At 43.2% G+C, this 18,593-nt stretch overlaps 1 protein-coding gene across 10 annotated transcripts in view; it reads right to left on the bottom strand.

Annotated features, from left to right (window-relative positions):
- The window catches only part of RBMS1 (RNA binding motif single stranded interacting protein 1), a 207,865-nt gene that overhangs the window by 11,931 nt on the left and 177,341 nt on the right, over positions 1-18,593 (bottom strand). For 6 of the 10 annotated variants that reach the window (XM_053655160.1, XM_053655158.1, XM_053655157.1 and 3 more), the window contains exons 5-9: positions 17,868-18,025; positions 15,823-15,902; positions 1,589-1,704; positions 757-806; positions 537-630 (exon numbers count right to left, since the gene is read on the bottom strand). In XM_053655160.1, the coding sequence (XP_053511135.1) occupies positions 537-630; positions 757-806; positions 1,589-1,704; positions 15,823-15,902; positions 17,868-18,025 (498 nt within the window). The remainder of the gene's footprint in view (positions 1-536; positions 631-756; positions 807-1,588; positions 1,705-15,822; positions 15,903-17,867; positions 18,026-18,593) is intronic. The other 4 variants (XM_053655159.1, XM_053655162.1, XM_037140418.2 and 1 more) reach the window with 1 other exon arrangement.

The raw sequence follows: 18,593 nt of genomic DNA on the forward strand, positions 1-18,593 counted from the left end.
CTTAATGGTATCTTGGTTCTAAGTTGGGAATTCATTTTAGGATAAAGCTTCCTCACAGAAACCACCTAAACAGGCAGTAGTCTCCTTTTTGTTTTTTCTTTTGGCCTAGTCTCTGTATGCTCACTTAATGTTACCTAGTAAAGCCACATCTATCTTTATTTGCAGGTTAGTTCCTGCTGAGGAACAGGCAAGTGAGCGCACCTGTTCTCTATTTCCCCTGATGGCCAGTTCCCTTCAAGGTACTGAACAGCAGGGCTCACTGTGAGGAAGTAGTGGGGTCGTCCCAACTCTGAAATGCTATGATTTCAAGGACCGACAACCAACACCCATATCCCCCTGGCTTACACCATCACATACATAAAAAGTAAATCGTTCTGTCAAATAGAAAGCAGCTTATTCTACATCAGGTATCCAAGCTGCGTAGCATTTGACTTAAATTTCATTGTAAACGTTCAAAATTTTAAGATACACAAAAATGGAGCAGTGATTCACGGTCAGCAAGCAGCCACGCTCCTGATGAATCCTGACGTACAAACCTGGTAGGCAGATACGGGAGATGCAATGTAGGGGGTAATAGAAGTTTGAGTGATCATTCGGTTTGCAGCAATACTGTACGGTGAAGGGTAAAATCTAGAACAAACACAAAAGCCTTCGTTAAGTAATCCTTTAAGTGAAATACTTCATGGAACATATGTCTGACATTTTCTACCTTTACATGTTCCCTCAAGCCATTATGTATTTATCTTAATGACATACCCGTTCTGTATAGCAGCTGTGGTTGGGTCATAAGTGAGTGTCATTCCGGCCTATAGGAATGAGAAAGAGAGAAACGTCTGCAAAGGCACGATTAAAAAATTCCATTTTGTAGAGTCACGGCAACATAAAACAGCAACAGTCTGGTAGCATTTCACACTCGGAGTTTGTTAGATAAACACAAAGTCATAAACTTGGTATGAGAATTAACCTCTAGATCTGCACTGTCCCACCCAGTAACCATTAGCCCTGTGCAGTTAGTTAAAATGAAATAACAAATCGAGTCTCTCCAGCAAACAACCTACACTTGAGTGTCCCAACGGCTGCATGTGGCTACTGGGTACCACTGGGCAGATTCTAGAGCAGATGTTCACTGGACGGCACTTCCCTAGACATTCTTGAACCAGTATGTTACTTTTAAAAACACAAACAATTCACTGAAAATAAACGTGGGGAAATGGAGGCCCAACATTTTTATTAAGAAACTGAACTTAAAAAAAAAGTAACATTATTCAAAAGAATTAGGCAAAAAAAAAATCCTCAATGACAAATACACGGTTAATTTTAGTCATGTTTACTGAATAATTATAAATGTTAAACCTCTCTAAAAATCCATAACATCTGAAGTGCTCTTTTACTTTGCGTGTAGTTAACTAGTAACCATGGCTCTTTCCACCATCTATCTGTCTACCTGGCAATCATCAGTCTCAGTACCATGTCCAGCGGGCAGAGTTTTGATTTGACATTATCTGGATTAAGTTGTAACACTGTAGTAACTGGTTACACAGGCTTTCACAGTTACACACCCACACTCAAGTTTTAAGGAAGAACTTACAAGTCTCACCTCTCCTTCTCTATGCCATGGTCTTCCATTGGGGATGTATTTGTTTGGATTCTGTCTCTTCTTCTGTCCTCCATCCGCAAACTTACACAATAAAGGTTCTGTAGGAGCTGAATAAACAGAAATAATATGAGACCAAAATTACATGTGCTTATAAATCACAAAATGTAACGGGATTTCTTTTATAATAGGTGCAGTGTGAATGATACAGGGTCTAGCCTAGAGGGGGGCCCCAAACAGGGATTTGGAATGGGGTCCAGAACTCAAGGTGTCCAAGAAATATTAGGATGTCCTCACCCGTTTTCCCCACAGGTGTGAGTTGGGGGAAGGGACACACGGAGAAGGAACAGGAAGAGCTGTTTTGTATAGCAGCAGCTTTGCAGCTAACCTCTGGTGTGGTCATTTAGCATATCTATAACTTTTAACTGGTTGCAGAGATATGTTAAACAGCTGTGGCTAAGCTCTGAGCCAGGGGGATGGAAGTGACTTCCCCCCAAGATGCAACTGGGGGCAGGTCCCCTGAGTTACAGCACCTGCATGAGAGGTTAGACAAGACTGGCTCCAGGACATGGGGCTATGCCTGCCCAGACTCACTATGGCAGCCCAGGAAAGCTGGAAGGATACAGGAGTGCAGACCCCTGCAGCTTAGGTGAAAAGAGAGATCCATGCAGTTTTGCCAGAGTGCAAACCCCTGAAACTCTGGTAGAGAGAAAAGCCACGTGCTTTTGGCCAGAGTGGGGACCCCTCCGATTTAGGTGAAGAGACAACCATGTGGTTTTGGGGTGCTCCCTTTGGCTGCATGGCCTGGGAAGCAGGAGAGACTTTGCCTGGAAGAAGGGTGAAAGAACTCTTGCCAGTAGGCCATGAGAAGGTGCCACATGGCTTTGGATTAGTTAGAGATCCTGCCTGGACAGTAACACAGATGATGGTGCCAGCAGCCTGAAATATGGACATGTACTTCTTTTCCTGAGATACGGTACCCTGAATTAGGGAAGGGGGGAGAGAAGGAAGCACTGTGGGAGTCTATGGGTATCCAAAAGGACTTTGATACTTTAATGAAGCCATTAGATCACTACTTTAAATCTATATAGCATTAAATAAACATTTCCTTTCCTTTTCCCAAATCTCTGGCATTGAGAGCTGTCTTTCCTATCTGGCAGCAGACATAATGAACCTGGTAGGGGGTCCTTTTGGTAACAGTATATCGTGACCCACCTTGGCCCTGTGTGTGTGTCTGCTCTGTAACAGTTTTTGGTGTTTCTGGGTGGGTCAATAACTGCCCCCCACCATCTGTTCTGTAACATGTGTGCTATCAGGGATCTGATAGTACTTCAAGGCAAGTTTACTCAGATCTTCATATTAATGAGTGAAAAATGTATTAATCATTATTTTCAAACCAGAGTGTAATGAAAACATTCAAAGAGCTACTCTGAAGAAGCACAGGGCTCTTCTGATGCACTCCTGCTACCTAAGTGCAGACGTACTTTGTTTTCATCCTGGGCCCTCTGCAATTCCACCTCTATAAATCTCCCAGTGTAAATAAGGTTATGCTGTCCTCTCCTCCCCGCACCTTAAAAATGCTCCCATAGCTTCCCATATAATTTCCTAGAAAGGCCTTTGCAACCCCAGAAGAAAACAAGTTCCCCTGTACGCTGCTTGCATGCATTTTCACTCAGAGCATTTACAACCACCCGCAAACGTGCTGATTTGCTCGCTGTCTGTTTGCCCTCTGCAGTGCAAGCTCCACGGGCAGTGACATCTGTTTTGTTCATCGCTGTATCCCCAGTGCCTCAGGGTCTGGCGCGCTGTAGGCACTTATTACATCTTGGTTCAATGAATGAATGAGTCAATAGGTCCCCTTTGTTTATTTTTGGGGATACAGCATTGAAGATAGCGGCTGTAAAGAAGCTGAAAACAAGCGAACACCCTATTTAAAAGTTCTGTGCCTTACTCATCCCACTCAGTGTTGCTTTACTATTATTGTGTATGTCCACATCGTAAGATGATCCAAAGAACAACTTAAGAAACACAGGGAAGCAAAAGATGCAGACACTCTCACAAGGACACATACAGATTAGCTATTTAAAAAAAAAGGAGAGAGAGAGAGAGAGAGAGAGAGAGAGAGAGAGAGAGAGAGATGACCACAGAGCAGGCCACTCATGATTTTTTTTCTTTTGTGCCTTTCTATAACGGAAACAGCAGTGTACTCCTGAAAATGGTGTATGTTTCTGTATGATTGTAGTTAACGCAATAAAGGCAATCACACCTTCCTGTCTGGTTCTCATTCCATCCTTTGTCTACTACAGAACTGTGATTACTACTTTCAAGTTCTATTTCAAAGTTAAATAACCATGAAGAGAAAAATATTACTTGTGGAAAATTTACTCCTTTCTCCTCTGCCTTTTATTACCCTAATTGATCTCTTATTTTATATCACCATTACCCACCCACTAATGACAGGGTGAAAGCAACAGTGTCTCTCGACACTGCCAAAATACAAAGCACAACAAAAAATCCAACTGCAATTTCTCCTTGGCTTGCTGTCAAGCCCTTTGGCTCCCTCCTCTCTTCTTCCAGGTGGGACCCAGTCCAGAGGACTGATGGATTGACAGATAGACAGGGGTAGGTGTAAGGGGGCAGGGAGGGTGGGGGTAGGGCGGGATGTAAGCACACTTCTGAATGACAATTGTGCTCTGAGTACCAGGAGGTGGGAATTCAGGGCCTGGGGCCTGGGCCCTCCCTTTCACAAAGGGGTTCTTCGTTTTCCTTTGAATTCTAGCCACACCCCACACCTTCCAGGTTTACTTGAACAAGGAAATTCCCTTTAAGGCAAACTGGGTGTGCTGGAAGATGGACTAGGGCCAAAACCTAGACAGTGGATGAGCTATTCTTTTTGTCTTAAAAAAGAAAAAAGAGGATATTGGCTTATGGAAATTTCTACCCTTACCAACAGTCATGGAAGGAAAGTGAATAGATGCAATGAAGCAAGAGGGCTTCCTAGTCACTGATGATGCTTTTAATTCTACACCCAGGCTGTTTGGGGACAGATGGAAACCAGGGCCAAGAGAACACAGACCTCAACGCAAAGAAGGGGATAAGAAAGTAAATCCCACTGAGAGTGAGGCGCGTGTCTGTGGACTATGACCTTGGATATCTCACCTTGACTTCTAAGAATAAGTCGAGAACTCAGACAAAAGGAAGTAAGATCTCACTCTCCAGAGATCAATAAAGGTCCTTATGGCATTAAATGTTTTCTCCAAACGACATCTGAGGTTTCGGGATTTTGCCTTCCCATAGCCTCGTAGGGCAAGAGACAGATAAATTCTGTGGTGCTGGCACTTTCTGAGACTTCACCTTAAGGAAATGTTTTTATCTACAGGCATTATATTGACTAGCTTGTGGACTGAAATTTAACTTCAAATAATAAAAAAAGAGTGCTTACTTGCAGGTAGGTGTGAATGAAAGCAGTTGGTTAACAATCCCTGGTGGGGCAGAAATGCCACATTTGTTGAAAGGACAAGTCTCCCTACCTAAGGTGACGTGCTTCCAACACATGTCCACGCACCTAGACTACTCCCTGTGAGAGAGAACCAACCTCAGGCAACGGCAGAGTCTGCTGAAAACACACAGGAGTGCCCAGTGTCCAACGTGAAGCAGCACCCCATCAAACTCTAACAGCTTCCCTCTACTACCAGTCCCTTTGGACTTCCTAGCAGTTGAAATTTTTGAGTGCCTACTAAGTGTAAGGTAAGGTACAGTGTTAAGAACTAGGAGCCCTGGCTGGTGTAGCTCAGTGGATTGAGCGCAGGCCTGTGAACTGGAGTATCACGGTTCGACTCCCAGTCAGGGTACATGCCTGGGTTGCAGGCCAGGTCCCAGCAGGGGGCGCACGAGAGGCAACCACACATTAGTATTTCTCTCCCACTCTTTCTCCTTCCCTTCTCCTCTCTCGAAAAATAAATAAATAAATAAAATATTAAAAAAAAAAAAAAAAAAAAGAACTAGGGATACAGTGGTGGATACAACAGGCTTGCGATCCAGTGGTGAGAGTGTACCCATCGTATGGAAACCCATTTAATCATTTATAGGACAGGGCACTGCTTTTAGAGACATTTAAAATAAAAGTGCCACCCAGAAGCAAACTGCTTCCGATACAGGAACAGCTCTATTTTACAGCTGCTGCCCTGTGTATGTGGATGACATTATAGGAAACGGCTTAACCCTATAAGTTCGTGATTCCTTATTCACTACACAGATTGTACCAGATTGTACCATATGCTCCAGGAAAGCAAATACAAGGAAATTTCTTTAAGATACATGCTACCATAAAGCTGAACAAGGGCTGGATAATTTGTTTTTGAATAGAAAAACAAACAAAAGCAAAAAAACACATAACCAGATCTATCGTGGCCCACTTGTTTTTAAGTGTGTGCAAGCTTGTTACAAAATGAGATTCTTACTTGACTGGCATATCCTGTGGTTTATTCCCAATCGGGGAATAGTCAAGTTCACGTTTTGGAGCCTAACACACAGATTCCAGGTTAAAGATCGGGAGACACTATGTGATGTTGTGTGTTCTACAGATCAGTCCTCGGGCGGTATCCCTGACTGTTCTTTTTAGAAGGGACACATTGAGGAGCGCTGGCCTGCAGAAAAGTAAGTGCCACGAGTACCAGTAATATGACCATACTCAACAGGTAAGTTTGGGGCTATTAAGTCTAAAAACCTAGTACGAATGTATGGTCACTTTTCTATTTGAACAATTCTGTCCCTTACTGCACAAAACAGTAACTGCAAACAGTTCTACCAAATGACTTCTGATTTAAGATACACTTCTGGGTTAAAGCAATATAAATTATTATATAGAGTTACCCCAATCAATTTATTTTACCAAATAGGCAGAGTATTCTAAGCTGAATTTCCCCTTCATTAACTAGTCTTTGGGGTTTGCAAAGGGAGTGTGTGCTTCAGATTTTGCCCCAATCAACATTCTGCAAAACGCAGTGTCCTCAACAGCAATCTTTCTGTCAGTCGTGGAAAACTAGCCCACTCAACGACCACATCCGCCATCTTCCAGATAAAGTCACCTACTTTGAAAATGCCTCAACTAACAACATGCAAGTAAATACCTGGTGCTCTTCCTTTACAAATTTCAACCCAAGGATCCAAAAAATTTCTTCTTCTTTATATGATATGTCAGGTCAGATTCTCCTCTTATCCACAACAGAAAAGTTATTTTCTTGCTCATCAGAACTGACAGGAGCACATACCTCCAAAAGCATTGCAACCACTGTCGTGTTCCCTTCAGCAGGCAAGGCCACCAACGCAAACACCCTGGCCATTTTCGGCACGTCTTAAGAGCCACCTAGGGTAACTGCGTTCCGGGATTCTCCATAGGCCCTCAACAGGTCTTTGCAAGTGGGAGGATCTTTTACAAATGTCTGACTTGGTGGCACTAGCCACACTTCCCCTAAGGGAACATGAGCCATCCATCTGGGTGATCTGCGTGGTGACTCACTGAGCGGGTCAGGCACGTAGTGTGCTTATCTATCTTCTAAAGTTCAAACGTTACAGTGATTTATGCTCAAATGTCTTCCCTTGACACCCATGCTAAAAGTAGCTTCTAGAATGCCCACTCTGACTGAGCACTGAGCTTACGACTTGACCTGGAAGAGCCCCTCACACAGCTAATCGAGGGGCTCAGAGAACTCGAGTCTCTGTAGTCTGGTAACAGTGGACCTTTCTCTCGCTGTGTTCTAATGGCTGGAGAAGTTGCTACTTCTAAATTCCCATTTTTCTAGCTATGTAGTATTTTATCCCAATCACCATTCTATAAAACATAAACTGCCCTTGATGGCTTTTCCTTCAGTTGTAGAAAACTAGCCCACTCAGCAACTGTAATTAGCTTTCTGATAATGCCATGTACTTTAAAAAATTCCTCAACTAACAACATGCAAGGAAAAATCTGGGGCTCTGGTTCCAAAACTCAACCTAAGGATTCCACAGAAATTATCCTTTTTTTCCTCCAGTGTGTGTGCACAAACAATGACCCCTCCTGTAATTTTAGCCCCTTAGTTTCTAACCAAATCCTGCCGTCCTGCTCAGCCAGGACCCAGGGCTCCAGATTCTCTACAGACGCTTGTCCTTCCACAGGCCTTTGGGGGGTTCCCTCTCCTTTCCTGACCCTGATGCACTGGTCCCATCTCCCACTCAGCTGGGCCTATCCACAAGACAATGATTATTTAACATTGTTAACGTCAGGTTAAATAAAAAACAAAAATGCAATCCTTTCCTATCACGCCAACATAAATACTTTACTACTCTATGTTTCTAAATCTGTATTTTTTCATATTTGCAACATTAGGTCCTTTTCTTCTACTATTTATATGATGGACCTTTCCCTCCCTTTTTTAGAGTTGTTAAAAAAAAGATGACATAACATTTTATTCAAAAAGGGATCACAATCACGTATACTTTCCTTGTTGTGGTAACACTGTGTGAACACTTGTGTGTGTGTATGTATTAATCTCCCCAACCTCCATGCTAGCAGCTGTACAGGTAAGCCAGATTATACAGTGGTCAGAATGCCACCTCTAGATTAGTCTCCCTTCGAAATTTGGCTTTGCCACTTATTAGCTACTGACTCTGGGCAAGCTGTTTAATATTTCTGGCTTCACAATGTGTGAAATGGGGAAAGTAATAGTACTTACTTCAGAAGATTGTTATGATTAACACGCAAAAGTGCTTGAACAGCTCAATGCATATTAGGTATTATTACTATTACTATGGTAACAGGAGGAGCTAACATTTTAATTATGGTTCCTCCTCTTGCCTTTGAATTATTAAGTTCTCAGGGCAGGGGCTTGTGTTCAGAAGTTATAAACACTGCTAGGGACTGGCCTGTTTTCCACGATATCTGATTCTGTGGGATTTAATAAGCTGGTGAGGACTGCTGCCCTGGCTCTTGGCTTTGCATAGAGCGGGAGAAATGTTCAAGCTGTAGTTAATGATGAAGTTACTGGCAAATGCCTTTCACAAGAGTGTTTCATAGTAACACCTACATTCTCCACCCGAGATCCTCACACTTTAATAAAATTTTTCTCCATTATTCATTGTTCCTCCGTGGGAGAACCTGATGGTGAAAAGGTGTCAAACTGATTTGCAGAGTCTGCTGTAGCCTGGATGTGACTGATGGTGGTAACGACCAGAAGACAGCCCCACATAAGCCTGGTGTACTACTCAAAGTGTCTTCAACTACAGTGCTGGCGTCTGGCCAGTTGTGGTCCCTTGTCACGTTCTAAAAACCAGACTTTCCCTCCTTGGTGGAGAACGAGTTTGAACTTTAGACCTGCAAGAAAGATCCAAGGCCATGGGCCACCTGGGACTGGCACAGCACTGCGGCCTTGGTGACAACGCCTGCTCCTGAAAGTGCAGGCGATGGAGACACGAGCAGGTCCCGACCGCAGAGGTCTGACCCCACTGTCCTGAAAGCACTGTACATGTGTTGCAGTACTTTGCCCTACAGCTGCCAAAACTTTATTTATTTTTTACAGAGTAACAATGCTTAAGACAAGCATTCAGGGGAAAAATGGGCAATAAAAACCCTTGAAAGATGTCCAGTCTTTTTACTAGAGTCATAATTTTTCTTCTAAACGGTACCTTTTCTGCCTCCTGGCCCAGGATAACACCCTAATAATATCACCTATATACACAGCGTTATGAAATGTGGTAAGAGCAGTTCTGAAGCCCTGCTGGGCACAGACCCAATCAGAAAAGGCAAAGGAACACAAAAGCAGATGTAAAACAAGCTGGGGCCTTTGGATGGAGTCGGCCGGCAGTCACACGCGCACCTCCCTGGAGCGGCTCCTCCACAGAGGAAGCTTTGGGCGATGGGCAGAGTCATGTCGGCCTGCTCTGAGAATCTAACAAGCACTCATGAATCCAGTGACTGGACACTTTTTTTTTTTTAACCTTCTACCCTTAGCACACAGGAACTTATTCAGACTCCATTAATGTCATGGAAAGGTCCAGAAGGAGCTGGGTGGTCACACTGCCTCCTGTAGCACTGAAAACATGTGTGTCTCCCACAGAAGCAAAATGAGGGGATCAGGGCAGGCAGCCCCGGAGAGCTCCAGTTAATGCACTGCACGCACCGACTAGTGCCTGCACACTTTCTTCTAGGAAGGTGCTGGAAGAGAGTAGTTTTTAGACAAATCCCAGAATCATCACGGTGAATGACAGTGTTTTTGCCTTGGGAATGTTTCCTAATTTGGAGACACTCTACCCAATTAGAATGTCCCAACGCTTGTCTCCAACATTCATTTTGTGGGAAACTACCACATACTAATTCTCTACCATGGAATTTTTATCAAGTAAATATTAAGTAGTTCTTTTAAACCTCTACAGAAAGAACTCGCTGGTTCTTTTACCCTGGTTGGAAACCTTCTAAGCAAATCTGACTTCCTGAAAACCAATTGCCCTTCATACCAAGGTAAATCCAAAGGAAGGAAAATGCTTCAACATTTTCAGGAAAAAATGAGATGAGTGGGGAAGGATGAAAGGGAAGGCCTTATGAACAATTATTTTTTCAACAGAAACTGTGTTGTACATTTAAAGAAGAATCTGCTATAAACAAGATAAAGCCTCTTTAAAAATATGGAAAGATAAGTCTCAAAGGCGGTGGTTTTTAAAAAGCATTTTCAGAATACAGATTGCATACACATTGCGATGTGGACTTTTACCGAAATACAACCGTGCACTACAGTCTGTAGCACGACCTGGGCCAGGTGCAGTATGTCTGGCAGGGGGGCCAGGAAACCCAGCCAGGCCAGCCTGGGACGAAGAGGGTGCTGGCAGAATGACGTGGCACATGAGCTGTGACAACTCACGTGCACAGCTGACCTCCTTCTGCTAAACAACCTACAGACTTTTCTTAAAGAGAGTCCCAGTGAAGATGGGTTCACTGTTCAGTTTGTTAATTTTCATCAAGTGTCTCCTGGAAACTGTCTGATGTGGGTTTCTCTTCTGTACTTGACTCCAATGTCATGGGCAACTTTCCAGTCAGGCAAGAATCTGAGGACTCTGACAGAAACCCTTCTGGACACCTCTGCCTATTCTAGCTAAGCAACTTGTATCATTAAATAAACCATCCTCGGACTGTATTTATGAAATGTTATGTCTGCCTAGCAATGAGATGCATTATTTAAACATTAAAGTGGAGGCTCATTCAATTTACCCTTGCCCGACAATATTTTTATTTGCAGCTGGTTCTACTGAAAATAATCATACGCATCCCATGGAGACAGCCATGTTAAGAAGTAGCCTCCCAGGTAACTGGAGGGAGAGTAGCACCTAATAAAAAGACTGGTAGTCAAAACAGAATTTTCGCATCATGTACACAAAAAAGGGGGACAATCTAGAAGTTGAAAATTGTTTCAAATTCTGTTGTGGGTTCTCAAAGCCACTGGGGACTTGTTTTAGAAAAAAAGTTGGGTTCACTGGGACAGTGTGCTTCCAAGTACCAGACTGTACATTTCAAACACCTGTCCAAAGGGAGTTCAACCTTATTTAAATGCAAAAAATTGTCCAAAAAGACTCTCAGAAGAGCCATGATTATTGTGATGAGCACCGCATGAAAAATGCTCCTAAAGCCCATGTGGAGACCTGCACTGTGACAGGGCGATGCACAGGCTTTCTGTGCTGAGCACAGAATTAAAAACAAGACACAGCCCCTGCAGCCAAAGACTTGTGTTCTAGGTGGGAACCAAGACACACAGGAAAGGTCACTAAACATTAGAAAATGGCATGAAATTAATTCTGATTCATCACAAAGAACAGCTTGACTGCACAGACCCTGCTCCCCGCCGACCCCCCACACGCCCTGGCGATGATCTCAATGTAAGAGGAGTCATCTGTTTCCTGTGTCTCACCTGACACTCGGCACGGCTTGGGAGAAACCATTTTCTACTGGTTGCAAGGTACAGAGAATCCTAGAATCGTTTACACGTGGTTTGGAAATCCAGGTCTTTTTTTTTTCCCACTGAATGGGTGCGACACACAATCATAAAACCCACTTCAAAAAAAAAAAACCCAACCCAAAACATTTAAATGATATAACCATGTTATCCTTTGGAGAAAAAAGGAAACTGTCCAAGGTCCATCTGGGACATGCTGAAATCTCTTTCACTCAGGGAACTGGCGAAGCTTATCTCAGACTGATGACAACAACATCAAAAACAAATGTGTGCTGGGGTGTTCTTCCCCCTAAGACTCTGCTGCGCACTGGGAGAAGCTGAGAAAGTACAGCAATTGTAGGTGGGTGGATAATCAGCCCTTCGAAGGACTGATGCTCTGGGGCCCTGGCTGTGCAAAGGGCGACACAGGGAAGGGAGGAAAATGTGGGGTCAGGTGGGCACTGGGGTTAATGTGGAGGCCCCGCAGGGCAGGGTTTACAGAAAGTTTGGGAGGTGAAAACATTCCCTTTTTTTCTCTTTCAATTCCAGTGTTGTTGATGGAAGAAGAAAACTAACTTAACAAAAAAGGAAGCTTTGACAAGGCTGAGTTCCCTGGAATAGTTTACTTTCGTGTCTGAGTTTACGCTCCGTACTTGTGCCTGTAGGCAGTTCGAGCTTACGTGTGTGTGCTGTGGGGCTTTACCATTACAAGATGAATGGAGTCCATGATATCACATGTACTTACAGAAAGGTTTTCTACGAAGTGAGTGACACTCAACTGGATAAAAAAAATTAAAGTGAATCCTTAATCATAATCATTGGCTATTCAGTTAAAGATGGAACTTTGGAACTACAGCAGAATTAATACCGAACACCAGTTAAACTTCTGGTTTGTGGTCAGCCACTAGCATGCTAGCTCGTGAACAGGAAGTACTGTTTTAAGGTGAATCGTGTAGTGGAATTTATACAAAACCAACAAGTATTCACTGTTGCTTAGTATGGTCTGAATACTATGCCAGGTATGAGAAGAGAAAGATGAGCAAAGAGTTTCTGCCTTAAAGACCCCTCCGTTTAATGGACTGACACATGTAAACATGGTAAGTGCTGTGTGATATACAGGTGGGTGTCCTCAGGGTGCCATGCAAACAGAGGTAACCCAACTGGGTCAGAGGTGGCCCTCCCAGGGGGATGAGAGCCTTGAACAGCCTTGAAGGGTAAGGTGGGACAGCCGGATTAGAGGGCACCAAAGAAACCCGAGGAACTGGAAACCATGAAGGAACTGAAGCAGCATGGTGTGTTTGGAATGCCGTTTGTCCTTCAGTGTCTCAGGAGAAACAGTGAGGCTGGGAGCAGAGAGGGCAGGATGGAGAGTGAGCCAGGGCTAATTCAAGGAACCCCGTCTCCTCCTTCAAGGGTTATGTGTGGGGAGCAGGGGCAGGACTTTTAGTAGTGAAGTGACGCAAGGGCCTGTGGTATTTTACCTAAGTCTCTGTGGCTGCAGTCAGTGATGCCATCTAAGAGAGGAAGGGCCAGATACAGGGCAGACAATTAGGAGGCCACTGGGATGGCCTAGGTGAGAGACAAGGGGTTCAACTGGACGGTGGCAGGAGGGATGGAGGGGAGGCGGTAGATTCTGGAAATAATCAGGGAGAAAATGCAAGGAGTTGAAAGACTTGTTCATGAGAGACAGTAAGTGAAGGGGCTGGGGGAGCCCAGGATATTCAGTCCTGGGTTTCTGCTTGGGTGCCTGGGCAGACACTGGTTATACTCACACAGGGAAGGAAAACAGGAAGCGGAGCAGGATTAGATGGGAAGGGGAACAAATCTGATTTTGAAGTAGGTGGATACAGGGTGACCGAGGCCAGGCAGCCTGAAACTCGGGGAAAGCCAGGATGAGAGATGGATGTTTGAGAGTCGTCTGATGTTGAGTAGCAGTTGGAACCATGAGAGAGGATGAAATCTAGCAGAATGATGAGCCAAAAATGAAATTCAGGGGAACACTAACAATTAAGGAGTAGATAAAAGAAAACAAGCTCACAAAAGACAGGAATCAAAAAAAATGGGGAGAAACCAGACAGACAGATGAGACATCAGTCAAAGGAGGATGCATTTCAGGGACGAGTGAGGGGCCGGCAGTACCAAACGCAGCAGGTGGACCAACCATGGAAGACAGGAAAGCCTCCAGACTTAGTCACCAGGAGGCAAGTCTTCCTTGTTCAATATGTTCCCTTTGGGTATGTGCACAGAAGTTGTAGTTCTAACTGTCAGTGCCTCAGAACACGTGACCTTATTTAGACAGAGTCTTTACAGTAAAATTAGGTCATTACGTTGGGCCCGAATCCAGTGGCTGGTGTCCTTATAAAAAAGCAACATGTGGACACAGAAACAGACAGGCGTAGAGAGATAATGGTGTGAGACACAGAGGGAGAAGACAGCCGTCTACAGGCAAGGAGCAGGGTTGGAACAGGTCTTCCCTCACAGCCCTCAGAGCTCTGAGACCGGGCGTTTCTATTGTTTACGCCAACCAGTCTGTGGGACCTTGTCATGGCAGCCCTAGCAGATGGGGACAGTGGGCTGACCTCAAGGAACTCCAGTTGTGTACTACGGGGGGTCAGATTCCAGGAAGCTGAGGTGGGAGTGGTAAGTGAGGAGGTGGACTACAACTCTGTAAGGTTTATGTGAGAAGGGGCTAGAAAGTGCTTAGTTTAATTTAGTTGCGAGAGCAGAGACCTGAACAATCTTGAACACAAATGGACAGCTTTTTCTAGGAAGTTATTAAAATATATTTGCATAGAATTTCACAGTTTTGTACTTAAAAAAATGTCCATTGTAGTTATGATCAGTTTTTGTTCTTAGTAGTATTTGTGCATTTTCTTCCATTTTCCACTAATTAGTTTGCCAAAGATCTGTTACTGATTAAAAATAAAGGTTTTTTGTTTTGTTGAAAAAAAAAAAAAAAGAATAAAAACAAAAGACAAACAAATCACAGGGAGGGGATAACTAGCAGAGCAAGGCCCTCACAGGATGGGAAAAGGGCACAGCTTTGTACCGCTGGTCCTTGAGGCTTTAGGGGGAAGGTTCTCCCTGCTGGGAGGAAGCAGGAAGTTGATAATGGTATTTCTGCTCACTAATTTCAATTTTACTCATCAAATAGGAAGTGAAGTTACCAGATTACAGTGGAGGGTGGGGTGGGGAAGGGACCGAGTTGGATGGTGAAAACTGAGAAGTGCTTCTAGGGCAGAGTGAGGAAGCTGGTGAGGACCAGCTGCTGAGGGTCTGATAAGGGTGGGCAGCCTTTCCCTGCCTGGATGTAACAGAAGCAGTAAAGGTGGACTGCTGTGGGATTAATCCAAGTTCAGCATTCTGCCAATCCAAGGGATGTGACCAAGGGATAGAGTACAAGGAAACAGGATGCTGCTAAAGAAATGATTTTAGCATTCAAAAACGGAGAGCAAAGCCCTGGCTGGATAGCTCAGCTACTTAGAGCATCAACCCAATATACCAAGGTTGTGGACTCAATCCCTGGTGAGGAGCACAAACAAAAATGCATAGATAAGCGGAACAACAAAATGATGTTGCCTCTGTCTCTCTTCCTCCCTTCCCCTCCTAAAACCAATTAAAAATATACAGGAGTGTGTGTTTGTGCTAGATATATGTACAGACGGATAGACATATATAGAGAGAGACACACACACATGTACCAGATGGGATGGGAAAGGACCAATAAAACACGAAAATGGAAGAATGCCGTTGTATCTCAGATCAGGTTGAATGGGAGTCATCGGGTGTGATGCTGGAATGAAAAGCCACGGACGTGCAGTGTTGTTTATTGGTCATGACAACACGAGGCAGAGCGATGGGAGGAAGTGGACAGAGTGGCCACAGGAATTGAAGTCCAGACACTGTAAGGGGGGGATGGCCACCAAGGGAGGAGGTGGGTCGGACAGTATTGCAGTCCTCAAAGATGCGCCTGAATGACAGATTCGCTGAGGGTGGTGATAAGGTGTATTAGAGAACAGCTTAAATACCCAAGTAAGAGAAGCTTCTTAGGGCTTTACAAGTCTGATCCTTACCAGTGGGCCAGCTTCCATTCACATTTAATCACCCAACATCTGGAGAGAGGTGAATTATTAAGTCCTATTACAGATGTAAAGAAATAAACTTTAAAGAGCTAAATGAAGTTTTTTTTTTGTTCTTCGACGAGTCCTCATGTACTAAAATTATACACATATTATATTAAAAAACTACTAATAAAATTTTAGACAAACAGCATACCAGAAACTCCAGGTGGTGTCTTAATGAATTTCCCATTAAAATGACCAATAACAGCTTCACACTTTTCTGTTGATTCCATTCTATATTTATAAAAAAAACACAAACATTTAGAGATCTCTTAGTTTTCATTTTGTCCTGGGCATGTGAGTACATTCTTACAGGTTCAGTGAGTACAAATGAAGCCTAACAAGATGGTGAGTGGGAAAAAATGGGCCTACCCTGTCCCTTACCTAACTGTGGCTGGCATACTTCCACAGTAAAATACATGTTAACAACTACATTCTGAATCACAAAAGAAGTAAATTACATCTGGAGTGTTTAAGACCAAGCACATCAAATGTATAATTTTTATCTACTTGTTGGAAAGCTGACAATCAATACCCAATAGCTTTGTTAGTCATGATACTGAATTAAACACAAAAAATAGTGTAAGACACCAGTATATTTATTGTTTGCTAGAATATTTTTAAAATGTTCTTTCCTTTCACATAGTCACAAAATGAAAGACTCAAAAGCTGTGATGAGAACTAGTGTCAATCAGAGGATGTCATACTTTACATGGTTTTTACATGTGTTTCAACATTAAATTTAAGTCATTTATGTACCTTCCTTTTACTCTTGGCTTTGGAGGAGTAACTTAAAAGGATGGAGCCTTACTTCACGACTTATTCTACATCATCTGCAGGGGGCTCAAAACATTTGAGAAATATTTCAGGGGAATTAAATTATTTTGACTTGTTTTTCTTTAATGGAAGAAACACTGAATTATCTATTCAAAATGCGCTACACTCCTGGACTACCCAGTTACACACAGGTTTTAATAAATAATAATAGCTTTAAAAAGCAGCAGGATTTAATTGGATTCCATCTTTGGATATAGAAATAAAACTACCTGATCTGCTTTCAGAACACCCACAGAGGTGACAAGCTTTAGACGGCACCGGGCTTTTCCTTGTTTCACTTGGAACCTTTTAAACAATCAAGTGCACACTGGACATGCCAGCCTTGGCGACTTTCAACTGTAGACCATCTTAGTTGTATCATAAAATTATCTGGCTTGACAGAAAGGGCAATGGACTACAAGCCAGAAGACCTTGCCTCATGACTTGGCGGCCCGCCGATAATGAAAGAAGTCCCTTCTTTGCCTCGATCTTCTTATATGTAAAATAGTAGACAACATTTGCTTTGTTATCTCATAGTCTGTGGCAGTACATTGATTGACATCAAATAGGATAATGTATAAAAAAGTAAAATTTCAGCAGTTTTTCCTCCAAAAGCCAAAATCAATACTTTAAGACAGGTAGACATTATCTGTTATTGCACAGTACTAACAGATTCCTAAAGCACCACATAAAATAATCTTTCAGATTAAAACTATGTAACAAGTCAGAGATCCTTCTAATTCAGACTTTTCCTTTAGAAACCAAATTGACCACTGCACTGTCATCCGTTCCGGGGAGGAAGGGACAAAAGTAAGATGAACAGGGAGGGCAGTTTAGATCTGCCTGCAACATTTTACTTCTTAAGAAAATAAGCTGAAGCAAAACTGTACGTTACCACTGGTGTAACAACTGGTGGTTAGACAGGTGTCATACCACTGTCTTACTTTTCTTAAAGTCTGAAATGTTTCATTTAAAAATGCGATTCACTGACTTTATTGATGATGAATCCAAGTTCCATCTAATGAGAAAAACCATACTGATATCTGTACAAAATTTAGGAGCCGGAGATTGTTATTTTGAAGATGTTACAGGCATCCTGATCTAATTAATAAAATATTAAGGGCACATACTTTCAGAACTGTTGTTCATGTAACACTTCCTTGCCTGGAGTCACTAAATAGTAGTGACCTCAGGTCAACCATACTAATGGTCATTCAAAAGATTTGGGAAAATGCACACCAATATTTACACATACTTTAAGTTCATGGTGTATCTAGTTCCCAAAATTATGGCTTAAAATCTCTTCTTGCTCAATATTTATGTTCCAGGAAATTTTGCAGAGTTATTGTTGGTAGCACGATAAGGGCAGGAGAGTGTGCTTACCTAGCAAAGCCAACACCGCGACTTGTCCCACTGGAATCACGTAGTATCCTTGTAGAAATAACCTGTCCAAATGGTTTCAACATATTTTCAAGTTCTTGCTCATCCATGGATAGTGGCAAATTAGAAATATACAGGTTGGTAGGATCTTGTTCTTGTTGCTAAAACAGAACAGAGAATTGCCCATTGATTTCCAATAGAAGGTGAGATACGCTGACACACCTACTTTTATTTAGCCACTCTCTTTGCTCCGTCTTTAAAAGTATCACTAGGAAGATCCTGGAACTACGGAACACACAAGTCACCCTGGACTCCTGAAAACAGGACCTGAAGCTTGGGCAGTCTCTGCGGGTCAGACAGGAGCCACCGAGCCTTTCTCAGCAGGCCCGGGAGTGGAGCTGCTGGCAGGGACCGCTGAGTTGGAGGATGCCCCCGGGGGACCACAACTCCCAGCTGCCTGCAGTCTTCCCAAAATAACCCACCTCTTCTCCACTACTATTTTTAGGAGTCCACTGCAGGGACACTATTGTGCAGAAGGCTGTTACTGCTAATAATTCAATCCCGAGACACAGGTGGGACTCTGGACCAAGTCATCTGAAGCCCAGAGGGTCTCAGCCCCAAGTCTCCTCCTCTGCTCTGCGGGCAGAGTCCTTACTACTTTTGAGTTGTGATCACTTGGGAAAAGAAGAGCCCCCAAGTTAACAAAAACCAAGGAAGCTCAAAGTCATA

The sequence above is a fragment of the Artibeus jamaicensis genome, unplaced genomic scaffold (genome assembly GCF_021234435.1).
Source record: "Artibeus jamaicensis isolate MK-2021 breed Jamaican fruit bat unplaced genomic scaffold, CSHL_Jam_final contig_936, whole genome shotgun sequence".
In the NCBI taxonomy this organism is placed as follows: domain Eukaryota; kingdom Metazoa; phylum Chordata; class Mammalia; order Chiroptera; family Phyllostomidae; genus Artibeus; species Artibeus jamaicensis.